At 50.6% G+C, this 27,888-nt stretch overlaps 1 protein-coding gene across 1 annotated transcript; it reads left to right on the forward strand.

The window, feature by feature from the left end:
• Positions 1 to 27,605, forward strand: Vps37b (VPS37B subunit of ESCRT-I). The gene is made up of 4 exons (XM_028766156.1): positions 1 to 149; positions 21,681 to 21,852; positions 24,511 to 24,593; positions 25,500 to 27,605. The coding sequence occupies exons 1-4, from the start codon at positions 39 to 41 to the stop codon at positions 25,989 to 25,991; spliced, it is 858 nt and encodes a 285-aa protein (XP_028621989.1). The 5' UTR covers positions 1 to 38; the 3' UTR covers positions 25,992 to 27,605.
• Positions 27,606 to 27,888: the final 283 nt, after the last annotated feature.

The raw sequence follows: 27,888 nt of genomic DNA on the forward strand, positions 1-27,888 counted from the left end.
GGCGGCCCGAGTCGCGGCGGCGGCGGCCGAGTGGCGGGATGGCGGGCGCGGTGAGCGAGGCGCGCTTCGCGGGGCTGTCGCTGATGCAGCTGCACGAGCTGCTGGAGGACGACGCGCAGCTCGGCGACATGGTGCGGGGGATGGAGGAGGTGAGCGTCTTGGGACCGGGGGAAAGGGGGTGCTGGGTCGGCGCGCTGGCAGCCAGAGTGGTGCCCTGACGCGAGAATCGGGGGCATTGAGGGCCCCAGGCCGGTTTGAGTCGGGGATCAGAGCCTAGAACCGAGACTTGGGTTCGCTGGGGCCGGGGCTGGGGCCGGGAGAGAGAGTGAAGGCGCTGAGATTGCCTTGGTAGGGTTGGCGGTGACTGCCGTTGAGTCTCCCAAGGACTCTAGGGGACCAAAGCAGGTAGATTAGGCATGGATTTGAGGAGGTCTTGAAAGGAGAGGTTGGAAAGTCGTAGGAGCACTGAAGCCAGTAAAAGCGGATCGGATCTGGGAACTAGTTCGAGTTGACGGACCGTTCAAAGATGGGCTTGTGGGGAGCAGAGATCTGTAAGGTGAGTCTAGGATGGGATTCTGAGAGGGGTCCTCGAAGTTCAGAGGCTCCAGGCCACAGACAACCAGGGTAAGGTGGGAAGGGGCCCAGTGGCTGGCGGCTTTAGGAGAGTTAGCTCAAGAGTTCCTTCCTTTGGTTGTTCTGTGAACGGTTGTGAGTAGCAAGAGGATCCCTTTCCCCAGGCATTCCGGCCTTCATGTAAAGAAAGGATTGAGGGCATTCTAGCATGCCTGGCTCTGCCCCACGGCTGTCTGCCCACCTCTTTGGGCTCCTGAAATTGCTTCTGGCAACAGAGTAAAAAGGCGCTGGGAGCTGACTGCTGACCCCCCTTCTCAAAGCCGGCCCAGCCTCTGGAAGGCATGTGCCCGCCCATGTTTCTGGTTATCTTCCTCCACACCTCGCCTGTGGTTTGCTTTGAGGAGTGACTGAGTTCACCCTTGCGCGGATCTACCCTGAGGACTTCCTCTTTTGCTTCTCTCCCACCTGGTCCAGAAGCTGATGCTATGGGTCTGGAGGTGTCTGATCCAGCTCTCTGTGGCCCACTACCTCCTTTGTCTGGGAAGTCTCCGCTCCCCTAAAGCCCCGCAGGGCTTAGTTTTGCCTCCTGCCAGAAGCTGGTATAGTGGACCTTTTTTTGGCTTGCTTTCCGAAGGGAAATTGTTCAGCACCCAGCCAGCCCCCTTCCAAGGGGGCTTGTAAGAAGGTTGTACATTCAGAATCCCTGGAAAACCCTCAACAGATCATTGTCTGCCGTTACAGAGAGGCCACTGTAGTAAGATGGTATCAGTGTTTCCATTAATACACCCCTTGTATCCACAGGCTTTGCCGCTTGGCACATAGAACATTGCCCTGCGATGCAGCTTACCCAGTTTGTGGTCTCCATGTGGCACTGTCCGTTTTCAGAGAATAATAAGAGACCAAAAAAAAAAAAAAATCCATCTTTCTTGACTGAATGAGAATTCCGTGCCTGTACAACAAACGACAATCCTTGCTTGGCTTCGCTGCAGTTTCTGAGAGACGTTTTGTTGGCTGTGTGCAGAGTGTCTTTTTAGCTTAGTAATAAAATGATGGGTATGCTTCTCAGCATGTGACCCTGCCTGCAAGCTGCCACTTTGCTGTATGTGACTATTCTGTTTCAGTGAGAACAGCTACTGGGATTCTGTAAGCGGAACATTTAATAACATAAAGTCATACTTAGCGGAGGGATCGGTGGGGAGTGAGTCAAATAGTCTATGACTCCAACCTCACTGTCCTCCCCCTAGAAACCTAGAGATCGGTTTGTTGTTTTGTTTATGAGACAGGATTTCTCTGCGTAGCCCTGGCTGACCTGGAACTCAGTTTGTAGACCAGGCTGGCTTCAAACTCACAGAGATCCACCTGGTTCTGCCTCCCGAGTGCTGAGATTACAGGGCGTGCTTCCTTGCCTGGCGTATAACTGGAGATTGTGAGAGGAAGAGAAGGGACTTTTGATTCAATTGAGTATTTTTGAGTCAAAGTATCCTTTCTACCACAGTGTGGGATGGAAATATTGAGGACTGACCGCACCTGAGGAGACCACATAGTGTTACTGAAGTTACTCAGCAGCAGTTTGAGTGCATCGAGCTCTTTTTTTTTTTCTTTCGGTTTTTCGAGACAGAGTTTCTCTGTGTAGTCCTGGCTGTCCTGGAACTCATTCTGTAGACCAGGCTGGTCTCGAACTCAGAAATCCGCCTGCCTCTCCCTCCCAAGTGCTGGGATTAAAGGCATGAGCCACCACTGCCTGGCTACATCGAGCTCTTAAAACAGGGAAGCAACTGGAAAACCAAAGCACCTGGTTTGCACACCCGTTGCCCTAGTTATGGGCGGTGTTTTCCAAAGGAATGGGTGGAACTCCGACAGCGGTTTTAATTTTATTTTTTTGGTTGTGAAAGTTTCCCTCCCCTGGCCGTGTCACACATTTGTTTATTTTGGGATGGTTTCCAGAGAGAAGAGAAGATTCTTTGAACCATCCTGAACCATCCACTCCTGACCAAATGGAGTATTATGTGAAAGTGTCAAGGAGCTTTTGGGCTTTGGAATGGTAGACTGTGGAGTGGACTTGGCTGACTGTAGGTAGATGACTGCACCTCTCTAAACAGCTCTTGGGAAGGGCGGTATATGACGTTTCATAGGGTTGATAAGGGTCAGGTGAGATGGTGACTTTTAAACGCCAAACACAGCTCATGGTTAGCGCTCAGTGTTCAATAAAGAGTCAGTGTCGGAGGTGGGCTGGATCGGTGGCTCTGCGGGCAAGGTGCCTCCTGTGGAAGTGGGAAGACCCGAGTTCAATCCCCAGAGCCCACAGAAAAAGCCAGGAATGGTGACACACAATTGTCATTCATTTGTCTCCTCCAGGACCGGGAGACAGGAGGCTCCCACCCTAAGACCTGCCAATCTAGCCTAGTGCTGGAGCTGCAGAGAGATCCTGTCTCAGAAAACAAGGTGGACTGGACCTGGGGAGGCAAGGCACGCCTGAGGTGGAAGGCATGAGGTTTTCCTCTGGCCTGCATGCTCTGGTATGCACGTTGCCTTGTGTGCACCCATGTGTATAACTGATGGGCTGGAGAGATGGCTCAATGGTTAAGAGCCCTGGCTGCTTTTCCAGAGGTCCTGAGTCTAATTCCCAGCAACCACATGGTGGCCCACAACCATCTACAGTGGGCCTATGCCCTCTTCTGTCACACAGGCGTACGTGCAAATAGACCACTCGTATTCATAAGTAAAGAAATCTTTAAGGAAAAAGAAAGACTATCTGGTGTCACCCTAACAGATGAATAGGGTCTCATTTTTTAAAATTTTAAAGTAAATGTTGACTTGCCACCAGCTTCAAACATTTTCTCTTCCTACAGTCAGAGGGGTCATGTGACTCAGTGGTTCAGTGGAGGAAGCATTGGGGAGTGGAATGGGGCTAAGGCTCTTCCCTCTTCTGTCTCTCTCTCTCTCTCTCTCTCTCTCTCTCTCTCTCTCTCTCTCTCTCAAAACTGGCAGGAGGAAGTGTTTTAAATTGTAGGGTGAGCCCAAGGGGATATTTTGTGGCTGCTGTCTAGTGTGGTTTGTTGAAGACATTCACAGTTAGGCTTAACTGCCGTGGCCATTGTTTTCGCTATTTTAATTGCAGAGTGTAAGGTTTAGCACAGCTCCAGGCTTTAATGTGATGAAGGTGCTCTCGGCCCTGTGTGTTTTCTCTTTTCCTGTCTCCTGTCCGATTTTCTGCTCCTTAAACACAGACAGCATTAGTGGGCCTCTTTTTTGGGGGGTGGGTGGGTGGGGGAATTGTGTGTGTGGGTGGGGAGGTAGGGACAGGGATGGGAAGATGACAGGGGGGTTGAGACAGGGTCTCCCTGCATAGCTCTGGCTGCCCTGGAACTCATTCTGTAGACCAGGCAGGCCTAGGTAGATCTACCTGCCTCTGCCTCTGCCTCCCATGTGCTAGGATTAAAGGCCTGCCTGTGCCATCACGGCTGGCTGATTTTGTTTTGTGTACACATGGGTGTTGATGCTCGAGTGGGGATCCGAGAACAAGTTTGAGGAGGAGGTTCTTTCCTTCCGCTGTGGGACAGAAGGTTCTTTCCTTCCTCTGTGGGTCGGAGGGATTGAACTCAGGGCTTGTGCAACAAAGGGCCTTTACCACCTAAACCAGCAGTTTTCAAACCGTGGCTCTCCACTCCTTTGGAGGTGGAACAACCCTTCCACAGGCTTCATTCATGTCAGACCATTGGAAACATAGTTATTTACATCAAATCCATAACCAGTAGCAAAACTACACTTAGGAAGTAGCAGTGAGAATAACTTCATAGTCGGAGGTCACTACAGCATGGGGAATTCTGTGTAAAATGGTTGCAGCATTAGGAGGGTTGAGAACCACTGACTTAAACCAACTTACTGGCCTTCTTTCTTACTTTATTTTTACACGGCAGTGGAATGCGCCTTTATCTGTCCACATGAACCCCACTGACTGGCAAGGCACTCCTATAAAAGGAACGGTTGCTTGGGGGATTAGGCAAGTCCACCGGGCCTCTTGGTTCATTTCCCCTTGTGTGTCTTCTATGGAAATGCTGCCTGGTCTTCGCCTAACGGTCTCAGAGGACTCAGATTCCACAGCTTTGTTTCTGTGGGAATGAAAGTGCCAGCACTTTCTGAAGAGACAGAGTGTTTTGTGGAAAGTAAAGAACTCTGGCCTGGGAGGAGCTGCTTTCTTGAGGCCTGTTGGGCTGTGACTTGTGTGTGACAGCAGCCACTGCCCCAGTCATAAGGGCTCATTGAAATGGAACGCTAACCCGGGACTCCTTCGGAACACACAGGCTGAATCAGTGCTGGTGGGACTTGGGTTTTTAGAAGGCAAGAATTTGAACTTGCTGAGTTCAGGCAGTGGGATCTCACTCCGTAACCCTGGCTGTCCTGGAACTGACTATATATAAACCAGGCTGGCCTTAAACTCAGAGCTCCTCCTGCCTCTGCCTCCTGAGTGCTAGGATTAAAGGTGCGAGCTGTCACACTTGGGTTTTCCTTTTTTAAATAGTAAACATTACAGTTTTATGGGAAGATGATAGGTAAGAGTCACATGACTGGGTGACTGCCTTTTACTGTGCCCTTCAGTTTTCTCAGCCTTTAGGGAGAGTGGTGGTGCCTGCCTTTTTAGGGTTTTATGCAACCCGGAGGGGGGGGAGTGATCCCTAAAGGCTACCCCCCCCCCCCAGCTTTTCTGGGCTGATAGATTGAAGCAGCTGGATTGTCACAAATTTGAGACCAGACTGGGCTCAGTTGTAAGAGACAGTCTTTAAAAAATGTAAGAGACTAGGGTGTGGGCCTGGCCAGTCTCGCTGCCCCTTCCATCACCAAAGCATAAGCTGGACTTCTCTAGCTCCCTCAGTCACAGACCTGTTCCGTGTCCCTTAGCCTCTCCATTTGTGTCATCTGTGGCATTTGATAGCCATTTTATAATCTGTTCACTTCCCTGTGGCCCCATGGCTTCATTTTGTCACATGGGACCAGCATGTGCCTGACAAAAAGGCCATCTCCATCTGTGCTGCTGTGAACGGTGGCCTGGCCTCGGTGGGTGGAGAGTGACCAGGATTGAGCGCAGAAGAGGAGTGCCTGTAGGTGGGAAGGGAGAAATGAGACCCTGTTGGAATATGGGGCTTCAGCAGGGAACATTCAGGACAGGAGCGAGTGTGTGCGGCTCTGGAGCACCTCCAGAACTATCTGCATGAGACTGTGACTTCAGCCAACTTTCCCCAGTGCTTAGAAATCAAAGGGACTATATAAGGTTTGCATGATCACAAGGTAATTCATGTGTCCTCAGAAGCAAGGAGGTGCCATCAAATAACTGGAAGAAATTCTGGGAATTGAATGACCCCATTTTGATGTCCCCTCACTTTGCTTCTGTCAGAACCAGCCTGAAGCGGAACCTGGAGTGACTGTTTGCACCTGATCTGCAGTGGCTGTGACCCTGAGCTAAGGAAGGCCAGCTGTGTTGTTCATGAGGCCCTTACTGCAGTATTTGGGGTGGATGTTGCCATGGGGATTTATGCCGGGCACATAGTACAAGGTTATCGGCAAAGACTCGGTGACAGTTGACCAGGCAGCCACTGGCGCCAAGAGCGTGCTGAGACTAGAGTTGTATTTGGCTGTTTCCTTCCTGGCCGTCACTTGGAAGAACTCTCCTTAGCAGCAGGACAGGGGCAGAAGCAAAGCTCCTTGTAGGATTTCTTCAGGAAGAATGGAATTTGAGGTGTGACGTGTTAAGATACATGACTAACTCTTACTTAGCAAACTCAGTTGACCCGGAGCTTGCAATATAGACCAGGCTGGCCTCAAACTCACATTCATGCCCCTGCCTCCTAAGTGCTGACACCAAAGCCGTATACCACAACCCCTGATATTCCACCCCCCCCTCTAATTGTACATTTCATTTATGTGTGTGCCTATGTGGAAGTCAGGACAGCTAGTGAGGGTTGGGTCTGTCCACCATGCAGTCCCCAGCAATTAAAGTCAGATTGACATCATGTTTACATGCTAAGCCATCTGGCTGGCCACATCTTTTAAGTCAACGCTTTTGTTATCTCCAAGGGTTAGTGAATGGCCTCTTGAAGTTTTGTTCGTGTCTGTAGCCCAGTGCCCAGCATGGTGGAGGGACACAGTGGCTGCTAATTAATGTTTGCCTACAGACAGCTGGTTTTTTCATGTGCACATAACTGAGTTCGAGAAGGTTTATTCATTACTCAACCCTTGTGGAGAACCTGTTCTGTCTGGAGATGTGAAACTAGAAAAGCCACAGTTTTCTTTTTCTTTCTTCCCTTTTCTTTTTTGTGGGGCTGGGCAGAGAACCCAGCGCCTTCCGATTGTGAGATGGCCTTTCCACCACCAAACTGGACCCTCAGCCCCAGGTTTTTCTCTTTTAGGATCATCCTGGTATACACAGCTAAGTCCACAAGACAGGTTCTAAGTACTGGAACTTAGTCAGGGGAGACCCAGGAAGCCTTTGGGGCATGGGGGAAGGTCACAGAGTGTTTTCTGGAGGAGCCAGTGACTCAGCTGGGATGCAGAGGCAGAATTAATTCAGGTAATGAGGGAGTGGGCTCTAGGGCCTAGGATGGACAGCAGGGACAAAGACTTCCCCAGGGCAGGTGCAGTGTTACACTTCCATGGCTTAAGGGGCCAGTGCTAGGCTGATGCTAGAGGGGCAGGCGGCACCAGATGGCCTTACAGGCCGCCAGAGTAAGGAGCTTGGCCTGAGCCTCTGGAGAGTCACTACAGGATTTAAGCCAGGGAGTATTGCGGCTGGCTGCCCTTGACATTATGTACATGATTCTGCCGTGCGTGTGGAAGTGTGGGGGCTGAGTTAGAGGGGGGGTAAGATGAGGAAATGTGAAGATCAGTTAGGAGGCTGAAAAATGAGATTGAACCTTGAACAGCCACTGTAGTGGGCTTCGGGGCTGGAGGCTGGGCTCCAGCAGAGCCAGTGGGATTTGCTCTGCCCAGATGGAATAATAGTGAACTGGTCGTGTGTGTCTGTCAGTTGCACGTTATAGAGGGATATAGTGGAAAGCTAATTAGTGTGTGTGTGTGTGTGTTCAGCAAGAAAATGACTGGAGGAGAAAAAAAGGCAGTGTGAGTTTTAAAACTACAAAAAAATGAGAAGTCAATCATGTGTATATGTATGTATTTGATTTTTGGTGATGGCAGGAGAATGATAGCATCTTGCTGTGTAGCTCAGGCTAGCCTCAAACTGGTGCTGTCCTGCCTCAGCCTCTGAAGTACTAAGATTACATGGTATCATGTGGGAAGAAGTGGGGAGACTGAGACAAAATTTGGGATGCAAGGGAACTTTGGAGCAAGCTTCCCAAATACTAGCTTGCTCGCTGTCAACACGGTATTATCAACAGTAGCATCCTAAAACAGATGCTGTGCTGTTTACATGTTAGCTTAGCTGTGGAAGCTCAGGTCGGCGCATGAGTCAAGGCTAGACAGGGTGACATAGTTGAGACTTTTTATTTAATAAAAGAAAAGCAGCTGTAGTTCAGATGGCGTTCATTTAATCCCCAGCACGGGATACCCAATGTATGGAGGCTCGCTGTGGTCCTAGCAGGAGGATCAGGCATTCAGGGCCATCCTCAGCTGGACAGGGAGATTGCTGCCAGCCGGGGAAGGGAAAAAGAGAAAAAAGCATCTTATGCAGTTATCCCAAGGATTAACTAAGATAGCCTGTATAAGCCAATGTGGTATCCGGTAGTAATAAGATGGTGAACAGAAAGGGCCTCTCCGTCCTAACACAGCAATGTGAGGCCATTTGAGCTGACAGGCATCTCCTTCAGGCATTAATTCCTGGAATTTTAATTCGATGATCATTACACAGCTCCCAGCAAATAGAGTTGGGGAAATGATGGTTAATGGTGTGGGGAGGGGCTGTTTTCTTCCTGGCAGGGTGGGGAGACTGAGGGGCAGTCTCGGCAGGTTGGGAGGTGGGGTGGGGGAAGGGAGGATTGAGGGGTTGGGAGGGTGGAGGTGAAGTTCTGAAGGCTGTGCACCTGGGTGCAGCATTCTGATTTTCTAGATCATAGTAGATGCCTGGGGCCCTGGGGCTCCTGTGGGATAGATGCCATCTGCTGCTACTGCCCAGGAGTCCTGGGGTTATCAGTGGGAGCACTGTAGTTATTGGGTATCCGGAATGAGTTCTGGGGCATGGTGGAAGGCCTTGTGAGTTTTATGGACTCGGTTTCAGGAAGTGGGTAGCCTGTATTTGTTGTTTCTGATCCAGCATCTCAAACTCTTAAACAAACAAACAAACAAACAGATCAGAAAGCACCCCAGGAGTCGGTCTCTCTTTTCAACCTGTGGGTCCCAGGATTAGAGTTCCGATTGGCAGGGTTTGCTGGCCACGCCACTGGTTCCCACAGCATGATTTTCAGTGGCTGCTTGACATCTTATCTGGGTCTTTGTCCTAATTTATGTATTCTGAGTACTCAGGTAATCCCCTCCCCATCATAAATTCTGTTAAATGACGTTTAGTGCCTTTTTCCCCTCCAGGTGGGTTAGGGATGGACTTATGCAGAGAGACCTGTCTTTCAGTCATTGAGGGTGGGAACCAAAAGCACTTGTGGAACCCTGGTCTTGCTAATACTGTTTTTGTGTGTGTGTCCTCTACCTCCCCACTACCTTGCTCCCTGCCTCTGCTGTCTGGTCCTCCCACCAGAGGCCCGAGGTGATGGGTGAGCCCTGTTAGGGACTAGAAACAGGCAACTGTGAGCCAAAACAAAGTGCCTCTTTATAAGCTGATTAACTCTGGTATTTTGTGATGGAGAATCAGGAATCAGGATGGCTTAGGCATCTGGTTCCCACATGAGATGGCTAGGTTTTGGTTAAGAAACTTCAGTAAAATACTCTAGAGAGTAATAGTTTCTCATTTGCTCCTTTTTTTCTAACTACCTACAAGAAGAAAAAAAAATTCTCCAATTAGACTAGGACTTTTCTCCTCTATACCGAAGTGAGAGTAAGTAATGAAAGTCATGAAAGTCTGTTAAACTGAAGCCAGAGTCAGGGTTAGAAAGGTCATGTCAAGATGCCTAATGAAGATAAGAGGGAGGCATCAGAAGACACACGACCCAGGGCCACCAGAATGGGCCGGTTTCCATTTGTACTTTATAGAGACCAATCTGAAAGACGCCCCCACATGAACCTCTTGAAGTTGTGGGTAAGAGGAAAAACCCTAGAAACCTCGGCTGCTTTGGTGTTTGGCCTCAAACAGAAAGCACTAAGAAAACCCAGATCCAGGGGCATATGGTGGCCTTCCCTCACAGTCTCACTGCTGAGAGGCTGAGATAGGAGGGTCACTGGAGCCCACGAGTTTAAGACCACTTGGCAACATGGGAGATCTGTCCCCCACAAAAGAGAAGAATAAACTTAAAAGTTGGGGTTTAGAAATTTTCTTTAGTGAGCTGAATTTTGGGGGGCGTGTGGACAAAGGTAGAGGGTCTTCAGTCTTAAATTACTGCAGAAGACTGAGCTCTTCCCATTGGACTAAGTGTTCCCGTGATTCTACATCTCTCTGCCTTTGCCGTCGGCAGAGGTGACTGAGAGGCAGTGAGATTGCTCAGTGGGTAACGGCAGTTGACAACCTGAATTTGAGCCCCAGAACCCACATGGTAGAAAAAGAGAACGGAATCCCATGTTTTCCTCGGACCACGTGTGTGTCCTAGCGCTGCATGTCCATTATGGCATGTCTTGTGCCAATGTGATAGCCTCATCCATTTGCATTTCTGTTTGTGCGAGCACATACACACATGCACTCACATGCATGCACTCACACACGTGCACACACATGCACTCGTGTACACCACTCACATAAGCAGTCACACGCATGTACTCACATACATGCACTCACATGCACTCACATGCACTCACACACATGCACTCACATGCATGCATGTACACACATGCACACACTGACACATATGCACTCACATGCATGTACACATGCACTCACATACTGGCAAACATTAAAAGGTTTTCAAAGGGACTAAGGTAGACATGGTAACATGTGCCTAGCATCCCAGTGACCTAGGAGGCTGTCGCAGGGACATCAGTTGAGCTCAGAAGTTTGAGACCAGCAGTGAGTGCAGTGACACCTCATTAATTAATTAATTAATTAATTCTGGGCTTTAAGAGGCAGGCTTAGGCAGATCTCCGTGAGCTCAAGGCCAGCCTGATTCGAGTGAATTCCAGGACAGCCAGGGCTACACAGAGAAATCCTGTCTCAAAATAAACAAAATGACCAGAGTGTGATTCCCCCCCATACCCCCTCCCCCACAGTGAGCCCGGCCTTTCTGAGTGTGTTTGCTTTCAGACATCTTCGCTCCGGGTTTATTTGCTTAGAAATTATGCAATACTCTCCAGCTGGTGAACTGTGAGTGGAAGGAAGAGGGCTGCTTCTGTGAAGGCCAAACTATGTCCTTTTAGAAAGTGCTAATACAAAGTATTTCACTAGCAAAGACCCAGATCCTCGCTGGTGAGCAAGGTGTGGACTAGCCTGAGAACCAGTCAGAGCGGTGTGCTCACCCAGTGCTTGCCCAGTGGCTGAGTCTTCACTCAGTGGAAGGATAGGACCACGTAAAAATGAAGTGGAGGGGCTGGAGAGATAGGGCGTGGCTGCGGGTAACAGCACTCCTTTCTCTCACAGAGGACCTGGGTTCAGTTTTCAGCACCCACGTGACACTTCAACCATCTCTAGCTCCAGTCCCAGGGGACCCAGTGCCCTTTTATGGTCTCTGTGAGCACTAGGGATGCACGTGGTACACATGCAGATAAAATACCCATATACAACATAAATAAGTCTTTTTAAAATGAAGAAAATGGAACCTTTTTTTTAATGAAAAGACCCTAGCGGCTAAGGAGATAGCTCCGGGCAAGGTGCTTAAAGTTCCATCCCTAGAAACTTGTGTACAAAGCCAGACTCCCACAGGATTGCCATGTAGTGGGCCGTGTGCGCTTGAATCCCAGTGCTAGGGAGGAAGAAACGCCAGCCAGTGAAAGACCTGGCCTGAAAGTAAGGCTGTAAAGCGGATGGCACCGGAAGAATTCACTGTGTCCTTTGGCTTCCACACCCTTGTACATACACACATGCACCTGCACACACGCAAGAAAGACCTTTGTCTTAAGTGGGAAAAAAATGGGCACATTCCAGCCTTTGAAATGGCTAGCCCGTGCATGCTGGAGGTAGGATTATGAGTATGTGGCCAGCCTGGACTACATAGTGAGAGCTATCTAGAAAACAAAACAACCAACATGTAGAGTGTGATGGTGCTTTAACCAGTCTGCCCAGTTAACTGATTCCAATTATGTGTGGTGCAGAATTCCCAGGCTTAGCAATGGAAATTGGGAACACACACATACACACACACACACACACACACACACCACTTTTAGGAGATGAGGGACAAGGGCAATTAGCATCATGAGCTGTGTGGGTGGTCTATCCTGCCCTCCCATCCTCCTACCTTCCTATCTCACCCAGGGTCCCCAGTTAGCATAAGGCCAGTGGCTCTAGTCAGGTCCCTTCTCAAAGCAGATATCAGTTATCAGAGCCACTCAGACCGGTCACACTTCCTTTCTCCTCACACCACATGTAAGTAATTCCAAGTTTCAAGAGCTTGATTATTTTTATCTGAATATTAGGAAGTAAGTCTTCTAGGAAATGACAAGCCCTGGTGTGTCATCCCTACCAACACGAAGAAAGTGGCAAACTGTGTTCCAGAATTGACTTCATTTCTTCTCTGGGACTGGTTGGCTTGTCTTCAAGCCTCCCCACTTGTGTTTCTGTGAGCTCTTGATCTTCATATGAGTGGCATCCCAGTCCTTAGCCTCGTGGCCAGCTCCATACATGGAACTGAGTTTAGAGGCCACTGCGGGTCCTTTCTGAGAAAGCTGCTATCTTCCATCTCAGCAAGAAGGTATCTTTACTCTTTAAAAAAAAAAAAAAAAAAAAAGACTGGAAACTGCTGGTCCTTTTGTGTATTTGTTTGTTGAGACAGGATTTCCCTGTATAGTCTGACTGTACCAAAACTCACTCTATAGGCCAGGCCAGCCTTGAACTCACAGAGATCGGACTGCCTCTGCCTCCTTAGTGCTGGGACTAAAGGCATGCGCCACCACACCCGGGAAACCTTTGTTTCTCAGCCAAGTGGGTGGAGCTTTTGATAAGCAGCTGGTGAGTTCCTTCCTGAGTGGGCTGTAGTCTTGGAGATGGTTTCACACAGCCCCCGGGACAGTTGTATTTTAGGCCAGTTTCATAACGTTCCGCAACTCCTCCATGGTATTTCTGGACAATCCTGTCTTCCTTCCCTCTGTCACGGTGCTGAGCGGTCTGACTGCAGTGCTTCTTCTCAGGAAAGGGAAGGGAGATCTGAACTGAAGGGGACAGCCTCAGACTGCTGCAGCAGACCTCTGGGGGAGTGAGGGGACTGTTGGTCTGGACCACAGGCCTCCTGAAAAAACGCCAAGTCAGTTGGAAACTGACTTTTGCCATTGGTTAACTCTTTCTGAATGGGAGATGTGTTTGAGCTTTCTAATAACCACAGGGCCGGCAAGATGGCTCAGAGGGCAAAGGCGACTGTCTCCTAGCCTATAATCACTGAGTTTGATGATGGAAAGAGAGACGCACCTCCCATAAGTTGTCTTATGACTTCACTCATGAGCATGTACGTGTACACACACACACACACACACACACACACACACAGAGGCACACTCTATGCGATATTAAAATGATAATATGCCAAGGCTGGAGAGGTGACTCAGCAGTTAAAGGCATATACAACTCGCACAGAAGACCCGAGTTTGGTTGGCTCAGCTGTGTGTGACTCTCGCTCCAACGCTAGCACTCACACAGATTCCCACATGTAGACACAAGAATATACATTGTTAAAAAGAAGCCCACAGTGTAAAGCCTGTGACTGCGGTGACTTGCATTCAGATGAATGGGTAAAAAGTTGCAGCTAACCTGCCGAGCCCGTGCCCTGCGGACCACAGGCCAGCGCTTTCCTTATAGCATGGTCTACAAGCCGACAGTACCCAGGGTCCCAGCGCAGTCTCAGCCCTTTGCTGTGAATGGCAGAGTGCAACAAAAGCTTAAGGTCTGTCTCCTCATTGTTGTGTTTCAGAGAGCTTTAAATTTATCTGAAGTGGCAAAGGTCAAATGAAGATGTGGTCAGTGGACGATGACCTCACTGATTGGACAGTTTGAGAGCGTCATACTCTGCAGACGCTAACTCCCTCTTCCAGGAGTTGTTTTTGTTTGGCTATTTGGTTTGTTTGTTTTCTTGTCTTTTGAGACAAAAGGAGCTTCACTGTAGCCCAGGCTGACCTCAGACTTACAGCAATCCTCCTGTCTCAGCCTCTGAGTACTGGGATCATAGGTATGAGCCACCATGCCTGGTTTCAAAAGTTGTCTTTAAAGAAAGGGAGTGAAGCCAATACCATGCTCTTCCTGTGCGACTTGTGTTTCTTGTGATCAAATAAGGCAGAAAGCTCTAGCGATTCAGTCAACACTCGGAGACATGGTCGATGAAGAGACAACGTTGAATTCAAAGTGACCCTGGCCCTGTAGTCAGGATACAGAGTCCGCCCACCGAGTTTGTAAGAGTGAATGATAGGATGCTGCTGCTTTAAATACTTTAAAAGTAAAGGTTGCCAGGTGACTCTGTAGATGGCCTCTAGCAACAGCAAGGCTCTGGTTCAATATCCAGCCCTTTACGTGAAGAAAAAGGTGTTTTAAAATGTTGACAAGATCCTGGGATAGGGTTAGTGCGGCTCCGTTGTGGAAACAACAACAACCAGACACAGTGGGAATGAATTCTAGGTGGCGGTTGGAAGTGGAAGGTAGTGAACTGTTGTCCGTTTGTTCCTCAGCAGAGCCACGGAAAGAACACTCAGGAAAAACCTCAGCATTGCTGCAGCAGGGCAGAGCAGGCAAACAGATGCTGGCACATACTGGGATGGGAAGATGGGGACCACAGTGAAGTGTTCCATCGCCCCCGTAACTCCTAAACCTTTATGATCATATGAGCTTGATTTTCCTCTTCTAAGACATTCTCTCAGGCACTGTGCTGTATGTGTGTGGGCCACACTGCTAGTGACCCCGCATGGCACTGTCCGGACTAGGGCAGCGCCCAACCTGCAGAGCCTTATGTACAGAGATGATCTCGACCATGAGACACTGAGGTCTGGGCTGCTTCCAGGTCATTGTCGGGCTCTTGGGTGTGGTTCCTGTGTGTTTCTTGAATGAACGAAGGAATGAACTAATGAATGAGTGACCGGTCACTATGTTAGAGCAAGTTGTGACTGACCAGGATGAACAATTGCTTGTGGTTTTTAACACTTTTAATTAAGGTAGAATTACACATTTCCCCTCCCCTTCCTCCCTCCAGTCCTTTCTGTGCTCCCCCTCCTCCCTCCAGTCCTTTCTGTGCTCCTCCTCCTCCTTCCAGTCCTTTCTGTGCTCCCCCTCCTCCCTCCAGTCCTTTCTGTGCTCCCCTCCTCCCTCCAGTCCTTTCTGTGCTCCCCTCCTCCAATCGATAGCTCTTGTTCTTTGGTGGTTGTTGCATACACATATCTATGTGCACATGTCTGTTTCATGTGTGTAGGTTTCAAGGCTGACAACCAGTAAGGGTACCCATCCGTGGGAGGCAGCTTCTCTCCCCACAGTCATTACATGCTTAGTTCCTTGTCTAGGACTGGGACCTCATAAAGCTTCTCCGTCTTCTTTTTTTAATGAATGGGTTAATTACAGTGGCCTCAGGGCTGTCTGAAACTCAGCTTTCTCGTGCGCATTGAGCTTTGTCAGAGGGGAGGGTTGAATGTAGCTGCAGAGGGTTCCCCGAGTCACCTCATGTCTCCTCCTGCCAGCCGTTGTCACTCACGATCTTCTCCTTTTCCCTTTATTTAGTGCTGTGCTCAGTGCCTCGCAAACCAGGATGACAGGCGGTTACCACCTGCTGGGTGGTAACAAGCATTAGTCTGTGATTTGGCCAAAACTATGTTAAAGACTCTGCCCTCCGGGACGCTAGACAGACAGTGGCGCGGTGGTGCTGTGCTGCAGAGACTGCAGTTCTGTGCTTTTGTTTAGTTTTGTTGCGCTGAGGCAGGGCCTAGCTCTGTAGCTCTGGCTGGCCTTGAACTCGAAGCTGTCTGCCTGTATCTGGAGTGGTGGGATCATACAAGGTGCACCACACCTGCCCTGAAGGGACCGAGTGTCCTCATCAGGGTGAGAGATGGTCTCACTGCTTAGGAAAGCCGCGGAGGCTATCTGCAGACTTCTGGGCAAACATGCACACTGGATGGAGGGATCCCTGATGGGAAGGGGGCACTGAGATTCCCTTCTGGTGACAGATTTGGGAGGGAGCACAGCATGGGGGACAGGGCCTAGTTGACTTGCTCAGACCCCCTGTGAGGAAGCGCACCCCACTTTACCTTCTTCCATCTTTGGTCCACATTGTTAAGTCACAGGATGAGAAGAGGAAGAGAAGTCATGGGCATTGTTCAGTCGGTTGGCTTCGAGGAACAGAACAGGAGCGAGGGTGGACTCAAGGCAGAAGATGCCAGTGCTGTGGGAGTGCCCTGTGGCTGCTGCGGCGGCTCACGGCAGTACTGTGGCCTCAGGATGTATGTATCACATTCCAGGAGCTGGGAGTCTGGCATGCCGTGCCTGTGGCCCCTCTTTCACTTCTACTTGTGGCCACACTCCTCCACACTGGGGCTTATGTCAGTACAAGAAGTGGCAGAGAACACTGAGCAGGGAGGGTCTAGTTTGGGGTGTGGCTGTTCAGATAAAGGCAGCTCAGAGCCATTGCCAAGCTAGGTAGAGGTGTGGACGGGTCAGTGGGGAACAAATCTGGTGGCAAGTGTCACAAACGCCAGCTATAGGGCTTCTGCTCATTGCCTAGTAACATATTTACTTGTTAAATATAGCAAGGTTGTTCACCTTGTGCATATGCTAGGCCTGCAGAGAAGGGTGAGGTAACCAGGTTGTAACCTTCAGGTGACTCAGCTGGATCCCAAGTGCTCCCTGGATTTGCATCATGTGACAGGCTCCCAGTAATGTTAAGACTTTCCAGCTGGGCCATGGTGACACAGGCCTTTAACCCCAGGACTCGGGAGACAGAGGCAGGTGGATCTCTGAGTTCAAGGCCAGCCTGGTCTATAGCGTGGGGTCCAGGACTACACAGAGAGAAACCTTGTCTGGAAAGACAGGAGAGAGTGAGAGACAGACAGACAGACAGACACACACACACACACACACACACACGGGGGGGGGGGGATAGGGGAGAACGAATTTGCTCCTATAGTTCAGGAACATCTCTTGTGTAAAGAGGAGAGGAGTCGGGGACTGCCAGGAGTAGTAGTCTTCCACGAAAAAGACAGACCTGCCTGCATTTAGGAAGACACGCTTATAATTACAGACAAGGGAGCCAGACTCTGGCCAGCTTGGGTCAGAATTTCACGTTGCAGAAGTAGCTGGTTTGGATGGTGTCCACTGGAAACCCAAGCCTTTGACCTGGCCCTGGCCAGCAGGGCTCGGGAGTCTCCCATGTGAGTGTTACATGGCCAGAGGAAGCTTACATCTGTTTTCTTCCTTGCTGGGTTTATTGTCGAACAAGTCTCCTCATTTCTGCCCCATTTCAGATGGGGTGGGCGTGGGGTGCACACTGGTGAAGGTCAACACTGGGTATCCTCCATTTTTCATCTCGGCCTTATCCTTGAGACAAGGTCTCTCTGAATTCAGCTGGCCTGGCAGTCTAGTGAGCTCCAGGGTCTGCCTGCCTCTCACCCCCCAGTACTGGGGTTACACCTGTGTGACTACACCTGCCTTTTACATGGGCACCGGGGATCTGAACTCAGGTCCTCTCCAGTCCCTACTCCGACCCCCATCTTTAATGAGAAGTATTTTCTTTTTCCCAGGGTGTTTGCTTTCTGTTCATACTAACATCAGAAATGAATCAAGTGATTAAAAAAAAAAATCAAGTGTTAGGTCAAAGAAGAAAGTTTGAAAGTGAGCTATCTCACCAGTTCAGGTGGCCGTGCTAACTGACTCTGGGCACATGTCCTAGTCAGCCTTCATTAGACTTATGGGCAGAAATAGCCATGCAAATGGGGCCTGATAGAGTGTCATGCACCACTCAGCTTTCGTAGGAGGAAAAGGAAGCTAAAGTGAAACCCAGAACATTTACAGAAATGGCTCTTCACCACAGAGAAATAATTTCCTGAAAAGATTGCTCTATGGTTTAAAAAAAAAGTGTGGGAAAAGATCCAGGAGTCTGGCCCCCCAGCGGCCTCAGTTCTCACATGTGCCCTCCTCGCCTGTCTTGGGGATGAGAATGTGAACAACCTGGATTCCTTTCAAGCCTGACGTTTGCTAAAGTGGACTTCCCTCTGCGTTCTCAGATCCTTTGCTGGGCCAGTGGCCCTGCAGAGCTTCCCCTGTCCCTGCCAAAGTTACAAAAGCTAAGAACTGTCACCCCGCAGCATTCCCAACCTTTGCCTTTGCTGCCACTGACCCCCTGGAGGTTGAGGATGTCCTCTGGGTGGCCATTTAGGACTTCTTGTCATTTGTTCCTTTAAAAAAACCCATCTGCTGGCCCAAAGGGTATATAAAAAAATATAACCAGTTTAACAGCCCGGCTGTCATCGTTGGGAGTTTGTTTGGTTTCTTTTATTGGTGGGTGGCTTTGGCTTTATGAATCCCATCAGATGACTGCCTGGTTCTTAGCACAGGCTTCCTGTGTTTTCCTCCAGGACTTTGTGCTATGCTGGGCAAGTGGTCCTGACTGTGCCCTGTGGGAACAAGATATTTTTGTATTTACATTTTATAAAGACACCAAAGTGGAGTGTCTCAGTTTAGCTGCATGCTGGAATCCCCCGAGAGTTTGGGAAACAAGTCCTTGCCTGGGGCCCCCTACAGACAGTTGGCTAGTATGTAGTTGGTCTGGATTGGGTGAGGGGCCACCCAGAGCCTCATGCATGCTAGAGAGGTGCTCTGCTACTGAGCTGTGCCCCAGCCCACAGGCACTGAGCTTTTCAGCACCCCCCTTTAAGGAGCATTCTGATGGGTAGCGGCTGTATTCTGATGGTAGCTCATGGGTAGCCGCTGTATTCTGACGGGTAGCTCATGGGTAACCACTATTGTGAAGCTGCCTTTAACAATGCTGAGGCAGTGCTCGAATGTCACCTTTCCCACGCCACCTCAGGACCACGAGGCTACTGTGTTGCTTCTGCTAAGAACATCTGGGGACACTCTGCTTTGGAAACTACCCACAGAGTGTGACCCCACATGCCCTCAGATAGGCTTAGACTCAAGTGACATTCTTCGAGAGCCCAGGGAGAGCACAAAGCTTGGCAGCATAATGCTCTGTTCCTTGACAACAGCTCCCTTTTTCTTGGTACATATTTTGTTACCCTTTGCATTGTTGTTTGATGGTGGAGATGAAACCCAGAGCCTTGCACGTGATTGACAAGCGCCCTGGAGCCCCAGCCCTGTTCTTTGCTTGAGAATCGGCCTTGGATGGTTTTTGGTTTGTTTTCTAAGGGGGAAGGTGTGCATTGGTGGGGCAGATTAATAGCTTGGATTTTGATGGGACTCGACAGACGGTGAGGAAGAAGAGACATTTCTTACTGTTGAGAGTGGAGAGCAATGGCGTTAGGTGGCTGTGAGCTTAGCTAGGGCAGTCAGGAGGCCTCAGAGTAAGGGTGTGAAGAACAGGTCCAGCTCCAGGTCAGCTAGTGGGAACAGGGCAAGAGCGGCCCTACAGAGAGGGCAGAGGACACGGCTCCACCTGGAGCCTGTACTTGTGAGTTCCCTCTGCCCACCTCAGGCCTGGAAGACCTGGAACGGTCCATCAACGGGACGGAAGGAACAGAGAGTTACAGTTCCAGCCCTGATGTTTACAGCCGTGAATGTGGTGCTTCACGGTGTGTCCATCTCAGTACTTGGGAAGTTGAGACGGGACGGTTGTGAGTTTGTGGCCAGCCTGGCCTACACAGTGAGAACCTGTCTGGAAACAAACAGAAGAAGGGTGCAGAGCAGCAGGCCCGGAGCAGGAGCCACGTCCTGCGGGCCCTGCCTATCAGGAGAGGAAAGGGCCTCAGCAGTTAGTTTGCTTCTAAGTTTGGTTTAGGCGTAAGCATTAGAACAGATGTTAGACATGAGACCCAGCTCCTGTGTCCTCTCCTCTCCTGCCCCAGTGATAGGACCTGGTACAGTTCTACCACATTACACTCGCAGCCAAGGTGCGGACCCTGATCCCAACAGGGTATAGAACAGAGTCCGTCCAGTTAGAGCTTGTCTATTCACGGCCCTCCCTGCCCCACACAAACCTCTCTCTCCATCTTGATACTTGAGATCACTGTACGGCATGGATACGGTTGTATGGCCCTTCAGGGTTGGCTTTCTCCACACGCTGTGATTCCCTGCGGTTTTAGTGGAGTCGTTTGGTGTCTGAGTCACGCTGTCCCTTCTGGTTGCTGAGCAGTATTCTATGGTGTGGATTCGTCACGGCTGCCTGTTCTCGTGGTGAAAGTACATGCGGGGTGCTGCAAGATTTAGATTATTTTGAACAATCTACTGGGAAATTTAAGTGCAGGGGTGCATGTGCACGTATGTACAGGAGATTTTGTGTCTCTGGAGGAATGCCCACGGGTACAGCTTCAGGGGCAAATGGTATTTCCAGGCTTAGTTTCGTTAGGCCTGCCAGAGTGGATATGCACAGGTTGCTTTGTGTCTTCCTCTCAACAGCTTAACAATGGAAGGAAAGACTCACGTGGCTGTCGGTCCACAAAGCCCACAAATAGCTCAGGGCAGCTCTGGAGCAGATGGGCCTCAGGCCCTACCTGCCTCCCAGGAACCCTCCTTAGAGTTCAACCGTCCTCCCTGCTTGCTTCAGCAGCAGTGAGAAATGAAAGTGTCTCTGTGCCACCAGCCATGTGGGCATGTGTCTGGTGCATGTTTTACAGTGTTGAGCTGGGGTTTAAGTGTCTTTGTGACTGAGGTCCTCCATCTGCTAAACCAATGCCTCCGTGCGATCAGGTACCCAATATTCAAGGGCGTTTCTTTTACTCTGGGTCTCTGCTGCGTGTGTCCCATGTGTGAGGATGCTGGACTTCTGGCTAGGGTATGGCGGGAGGCGGGGTAGCAGAGGACTATATACAGAATATGGAGAGGAAGGAAGTCACAGCAAAAATAGCCTGGGTGGGGAGGCAGAAACATATTAAAGGGAAAATGAATGGCTGGGCAGGGCTGAAGAGCCTCTGGAAGAGGTGCTGTCTGTCGCCTGGGGCGAGGGTTGACTTAAACCACAGAAAGCGAGGTACTGGTGGGCAGGCCATGCAGAGAAAGTTGTCACAAGTGAGGAAATCAGGAACTAGAAGGCAGATGTTCTTGTTTTTCTCTTTGAACACACGTGGCCGAGCTTTGTCCCTTTCTCAGACCTCCCTCTCAGAAGTCCACACAGCCAGTCTTCAATACCTGTCAGATAGCCTGGAGTTGATGAGGGGAACTGTTGTTTGGTACAGTCAACCCCTCTCTCCCTTTGGGTCAGCTTTGCTGATGGGGAGGATGCAGGAGAACTGCTAGTGGGCGTGAGAAAGATGGAGCTGGGGTCACTGTAAACATAACTCACTCTCGGGCCGGCTGTGCTCTTTTGATCTGTGGCTGACTGTGGAGAGCACATTGGCATCCTGCCGACTGAGCACCCTCTGACAAAAGTGCCTGTGATTTCCTCCGCAGCGGCAGAACTTGCTCTGAGCAGTCCAGCCCTGGGCCTTTACAGATGTTTACCTTTGCCCGCACAGCCGCAGCTGTGCAGACTTCAAGTCACAGTGCATCCACTGAAGCCCAAGCCCTGTGTGTGACCACTGGGAGGGAATCAGGCCTCATCCTTTGTGAATGGGTAGAGTTCTCACAAGAAGGCGGAGGGGCAGGAGTCTCTGCTTAGCTTGTCTGCCCAGCATGTAGGCCATCTGGGAGACTAGGGAGGGTGTGGCCTTCTGGGCGCCCCCACACAGAACTTGCCTGGGAACTAACACACCAACTGTGGTCTCACCAGCCTGTGTGTTTCTTACAGGCGCAGACTGTTCAGCTTAACAAAGAGATGACACTGGCTAGCAACCGGAGCCTGGCAGAGGGAAACCTTTTGTACCAGCCTCAACTGGATGCTCAGAAAGCTCGCCTGACCCAAAAATACCAGGAACTGCAGGTTCTCTTTGAGGCCTATCAGATAAAGAAGACCAAACTAGGTAACTTTTTTTCAAGTGATCTTTGAGATGAGAGAGTTGAAGGAAGGCTGAGTAGTGATGTCGAAAGCCTTCAGTCCCGCACTCAGGATGCAGAGGATCTCTCAAGACGAGGCCGGCCTGGGCTGCAGAGTCCAGGGCAGCCAGGGGGATCCAGAGAAACTGTGTCTTAACTGAAAAGAGGGGAAGTGAGCATACATACTTCAAGGGATGCCCTACCAGGAAAATGACATGAAAAGGTTTCAGGTCACAATAGTGACTGCCGTGACAAGCAGTAGTTTGTGTATGAGTCACACTGCTGGTTTAGGGAAGAAACCACTTTCTAAATCCAGGACTCCACCTGCTTGCACAGTAGCACAGAAGAAATCTTTGAACCAGGGTAGTCAGCGGACACTTCAGTGAAGGGTGGAAGAGCCTTATCACTAGAACGTCTTTTGGAAATGTCACCATCTCATTTCATCAGAAGGACTGTGTGTGCATGCACGCGGTGAATGTGTGTGGTATGTGTAGTCTGTGTGGCTGTGTAGTATATGTGTGGAGGGTGTGAGTGTGTGTATGGTGTGTGTGGTATATCTGTGAGTGTGTGGAGTGTGTGTGGGAGTGTGTGTGGAGTGTGTGGGGGTGTCCTGTGTATGTCAGCACTGGTTGGGCTTGAACTTTGTAGCTGCAGATGACCTTCCTGCCTCTGCCTTCTGAGTACTGGGATTTCAGGTGTAAGCGGCTCGCCTCATGGCTGAGGGTTTTCATGGAACATTTAAATTAAGAAGCCTTGGGGCAGAGAGAGACAGAGACAGACAGACATGCAGGTCTAGAGAGATGGCTCAGTGGTTAAGGGTACCATCTGTTCTTTTGGAGAACCAAGATTCAGTTCCCAGCCCCCCACTTGGCAGCTCACAATTGCCCGTGACTCCAGTTTCAGAGGATTGGACACCCTTGTGCAGACATAAATGCAACCAAAATACCAGTGTACATAAAATAAGAGTAAAACCTATTTTAAAAAGAAAAAGAAACCTTGTGGGAGTTGGCTGTGTGGCGCTCAGCGCTCCGGAGGCACAGGCAAGTAGATCTTTGTGAGTTCGAGGCCAACCTGATCTACATAGAGAGAAGCAGGACAACCAGGGCTACAAGAATGACCCCATCTCAAGAAATGACCAAAAAGGACACATTGTCTGGCCTGGAGAGGCAGCTTGGGTTAAGAGTACTTGCTGCTCCTCTGGAGACCCCAAGGTTTGTTTTCAGCCCCACATAAGCAGCCCACAGCTGGCCAGATCTAGTGTCTCCTGCTGGCACCAGCACATACGTGCAGAAACACACACATATTAAAGGTGGCACACACCTTTAATCCCAGCACTCACTCTAGTCTAGCCTGGTCTACGGAATGAATTCCAGGCCAGCCATAGTTATAGAGAGGCCCTGCCTCAAAAATTAAAAACCCCAAAAACCCCCAAATCACCTTCTTCTGTGAGGTTTATAGCTACTATTTTATTTGCTCAGTCCCCCTGGTCCCTGTAATGGCAGTACAGTTGTCGATACCCACCCAGACCATAAGAAAAAACATTACAGATTTGAATACCAAGTGCTGGTGCTGGCCACCACCTTGGAAGAGCTTCTTGGCCAGGTCTTCTAATCTAATGCCCAGGGCACGTCCTGTGACTCAGGAACACCTGGGCATGTACCCAGTGGAAGGAGACACTGTGTCTATGAGAAGATAAGTACAAACATTGCTTTTTTTTTTTTTTTTTTTCTAAACAATGGCTAAGTTGAAGAATAATCTATGTGTTTATCCGCAGAGTGCAGGCTGGGGTGGAATGGCAGCTTTGAAAAGAAGGAAGTCTCAGGTCCATCTGTACCACGGCAGGGAGATGCTGAGTGAAAGGCTGGCAGGCAGAGGCAGGGCAGTGTCGTCCATGCTGTAAAGGCCAGCCATGAAGGGGGAGTGGGCAGGATGGAGCCTCTAGGAGTGTCTTATCTGGCCTGTCCTGTGAGATATTACCGGAGTTTTATTCATATGGTGGTCTGTTTATTTGCTTTAAGATTGGTTCTTACGTGGTCGTCTGTGAGTGTCTGTTACCTTGAGTGGGTGCTAGGAACTGAACCCCGGTCTTCTGAGCCTTCCCTCTAGCCCCTCATGCTGTTTGAATCTAAGACCGACCTTAAGGCTTCAGGTGTGTGTGCTAGATTAAGTTATTACTCAAAAGTAGGACGTGACAAGGGGAAGTGGTTGAGACAAAGTAGGAAATGCTCCATTGACTGTTGACAAGCCTACACATGCAGCCAGCCGCAGGTGGATTGCAGGGTTCAGGCCACCCGACCATTCAGTCAGATTGTATACAATATAAGAACGGGGCAGTTGTTGATAGAACTCAGTGGCAGACTTCCTGCCGTCACATGTGAAGCCCCTGTTCAGCCCTTAGTACTGGGGAAAGCCTGTATGATTACAGTGTTGGGGTCACACATGGGAAGCAGCCAGCTCTGTGGACAGGTGATGCTCTCCTCCTACAGTGTGCCCCTTTTGGCTGCTCTGGTGTGTTCAGAGCTTTCCTCTCAGCTTCCTGGAAAGTGCATTCCTGTTGCCGTTCTCATTGGAAAGGACATTGTCTAACTAGCAGGCATTCGGTAGGACGCGCAGCCTCATTCTGTCGTATGTTTTGCCTTTTCCAGATAAACAGTCTAACAATGCCTCGTTGGAGACTCTGTTAGCACTTCTTCAAGCAGAAGGGGCCAAGATTGAGGAAGACACTGAGGTAAGGCTAGACAGTCTTAGTGGTGTCCATATGTCTGTACTCTTAGGTCATCCTGTTCAGTCCTTGTCCCCTAGGACATGGGAGCCACACAACTCCACAGCCAACCAGTGGCACTTCCAAGACACAACGGGTCTGGATGCAAGTGGGCATCTTGGCCTCTGGCTAGGGAACGTGCTGGGCAGGGATCAAGCGGTTCAGTGCAGGCCTGGGTGTGGATGTACGTGCTGCTCTGAACTAATGCCAGTCTCTTAGGTGCTGGAGTCTGAGGCATCTGCTGTGGTCACCAAGGCAGCTAGTCGCTGCTTCCACACGTGGTTGGCTGAATACATGGCTGGAGCCTTGTGAGGGGAGGAAATGAGTCAGGGTCATCTGTATGCCTTAGCAAGTCAGGCCTGGCTACACATTGCCAGGTCAGGCTGTGCTTGTCTGACTAACCTGTTAGGCCTTGGCGGGCCCTGATAGGCACAGTAGGGTTCTCGGCTGCATACTCTGTCCAGGGTGAGTCACTGGTCGGGTTGCAGCCAGGTGGAAACCAGAGGGCAGGGCCCACGCAGTGGCCCTCTCTCAGGAGTGAGAGAACTGGCAGGTCAGGACTGCGTTGCCATAAATAAGGCAAGGCCTTGCCCAGGCTGCCATCTGTCTGCTGTGGTTCTGCAGAGTAGAGCCAAGAATGGGACCACCTATCTCGTCTCCCTGTGCTCTGCTAGGTGATGGCTCCTGCCAGCATCACCCAGGCACACAGGTCAGCAGCTCTGAGCCTGTGGCAGAAGATGGGCACCAAGGAGTGTTCCCAGGAGGGGTACTACAGGGCGCTGAGAGCCTCTTTCCCTCTGCCCGGACTGTGAAGGGAGCCTTCTTCCTAACAGTTGGGCTGTCTTATAACCTGGTTTCTCCTACCTCTTGTAGAACATGGCAGAGAAGTTTCTAGATGGAGAGCTTCCTCTAGATGCCTTTATTGATGTCTACCAGAGCAAGCGGAAGCTGGCACACATGCGACGTGTCAAGGTGGAGAAGCTCCAGGAGCTGGTGCTGAAGGGACAGAGACTCCCACAGGCCGGGGCCCCACCACCACCCAGGGTGCCCGAGCCATCACCTGCCCCTGCCCTTCCCTATCCCCCTCTGGAGGCCACTGGGCTCCCTTCTGTGGTGCCTCGGCGCATCCCCCCACCCCCACCCCCGGTGCCTGCAGGACACGTACCCACCCCGTTCACTGCCGCCATGGGCTCAGGACAGGCTTCTGCGTACCCAGGATTACAATGTCCGCCTCTGCCTCCCAGAGTGGGCCTCCCCTCTCAGCAAGGATTCTCAGCACAGCTGGTGTCACCATACCCACCAGCCCTGCCCCAGAGACCCCCTCCACGGATGGCTCCACACCAGCCAGGCTTCATCCTCCAGTGAGCTCGGGTTCCTGCTCTTCCAGCAAGACTCCCTCTGCCTGCCGTGCCGAGCAAGCTCTGCAGAGGCCGTGAGGCTCAGCGTCTGGCCCAAGGACTAGGGTGCCCTGGGCCGCTGTGTCCATCTGATTTTAGAACTGTAGGTCCGTGGTAAGTAATAGCAGGTTTTGTGCACCAAGGGAGCTCTGTTTGTGCCAGGCCAGTCTGTATCACCTCGGTCTGTGTGCTGGGTGTGATTTCTGAGTGTCTAGTTTTGATGGACTCGTGCATTTGGAAAGATACCCTCCCCCCCCATTTAGAATCGTGGCCCTCCTGTTGCAGCTTTATTTAATAAGCATGATTAATTATATGTTCTGTTCTCAAATCTTGGCCCACCAGCTGCTGTGGCGCTAGTAAAGGCTGGTCTACACTGGCCAGCCTGGAATGTGTGCCCACAGCCAGGCCATGCTGGGCAGCTGTGCTGTTCATTGAGTCTGTGCAGGGCAGGTCATCGCAGTAACCTCCCGCTCCCACCAAGCTGGATGCTCTCATGGTTCAAAGCCACAGGCAGAGTTTGCACTTGGCTGTTGTGTGCAGAGGCCGGTGTGAGCTGGACTTTGCACAGCTCAGGCCTCGACCCTCCCCGCACACCTCAAACCGCATGACGGTTTCTGTGAAGAAAAAAAAAAAAACTCAGTGTTTTTACTACACTTGTAATTTTCCTGTTTTATATTTCGAAAGAAAACTTTTTTTGACACTCTTAAGGCCATTCAGGGAAACTTTTTTTAAAATACAGATACTGTTTTGAGCTGGTTAAAAATGCAGATTTATTGAGTGCCGCTTCCTATCAGGCAAGCAGTGCATGGTCACATCCATCAGTGCCCATGCTGTGCCTTAGCTTCACTTGGTGCCAGGACTCAGATGCCTGCAGTGTGTCAGCCATGGCTGCCCCATTGAGCCCAGTTTGGCAGGGCCTGGCCGGCCTCATTACTTTGTGATAGGTCAGGAAAGGTCCATCCTCCTTCAACCAGGATAATCTTAGGCAGCTGGCAGTGCTGCAAGTGTTGGCCAAGGCATGGAAGGGGTTTGGGGAAAGCCCACCCCACAGGATTGGTGGCGGCAGCTCCTTCCTCTCTGGGATCTCATCTGCAGGTGTCACATGTGCAGAGTTCCCAGGGCCCCGCTGGGGAGGGGTAGCCCCCACACCTGTTCCCAGAAGAGGGCTGCGTTCCTATTGGTAGTACTCAGAACCCCACCTTCACCCTGCCAGCTGGCTGCAGCCCAAGGTAACAGGGTCAAGGCAGTGCTGATTAGAGAGCCTGTCCCAGCTGGGCCACCAGCTGGCAGGGCCATCAGCCTTTGTCCCCAAGTCGTCCTATATTCCTCTTCATGGATTTGGACTCTATACCCTACTGGAAGTATTCTGTAAAGAGACAAAGCTGTATGTGCCACCTCAATACCTCTGCCACCAGCTGCCACCAGGAATGCCCTCTGCCCAGTCATGGGCTGCAGCCACGTGGGAGCTCCAGGGGGATGCAGCACAGGGGCCACCAGGCAGGCCAACCTTGCCAGGCCGTAGTTGGCACTGGGGCTGTAAAGCTGTAGAACTCTTTTAATAAATTGAGAATTATTAATTTCAGTTTGTTGCGTTTCTCTTCATTGATCCTGCCACTGCTTTATCTGGGAATGCCTGATCTCAGGTAACTGTGCCTACTGCCCTCCTAAGCTATGTTTCTGATCTCATGTGCCCGCTGTCCCCGATTGAGCCATGCATCCTGTGACCTGCACTCTGGGCTGAGCTGTGTTTCTGAACCACAAGGCCCCTACAATGGACTTGACCCAAGAGCAGCCCAATTCAAGCTCCCCCATCCTCTGGTGCAGCCCTGTGCCTACCCCAGGAGATGCATTAGGTCCGATTAGGA

The sequence above is a fragment of the Grammomys surdaster genome, unplaced genomic scaffold (genome assembly GCF_004785775.1).
Source record: "Grammomys surdaster isolate TR1022 unplaced genomic scaffold, NIH_TR_1.0 166, whole genome shotgun sequence".
Classification (NCBI taxonomy): Eukaryota; Metazoa; Chordata; class Mammalia; order Rodentia; family Muridae; genus Grammomys; species Grammomys surdaster.

What these genes read in the sequence shown, in the direction of transcription:
- Vps37b (XM_028766156.1), top strand. Translation starts at nt 39, where the DNA reads ATGGCGGGCGCGGTGAGCGAGGCGCGCTTCGCGGGGCTGTCGCTGATG. An exon ending in TGGTGCGGGGGATGGAGGAG is followed by an intron (nt 150 to 21,680) that starts GTGAGCGTCTTG and finishes TGTTTCTTACAG; the next exon opens with GCGCAGACTGTTCAGCTTAA. An exon ending in AGATTGAGGAAGACACTGAG is followed by an intron (nt 24,594 to 25,499) that starts GTAAGGCTAGAC and finishes TACCTCTTGTAG; the next exon opens with AACATGGCAGAGAAGTTTCT.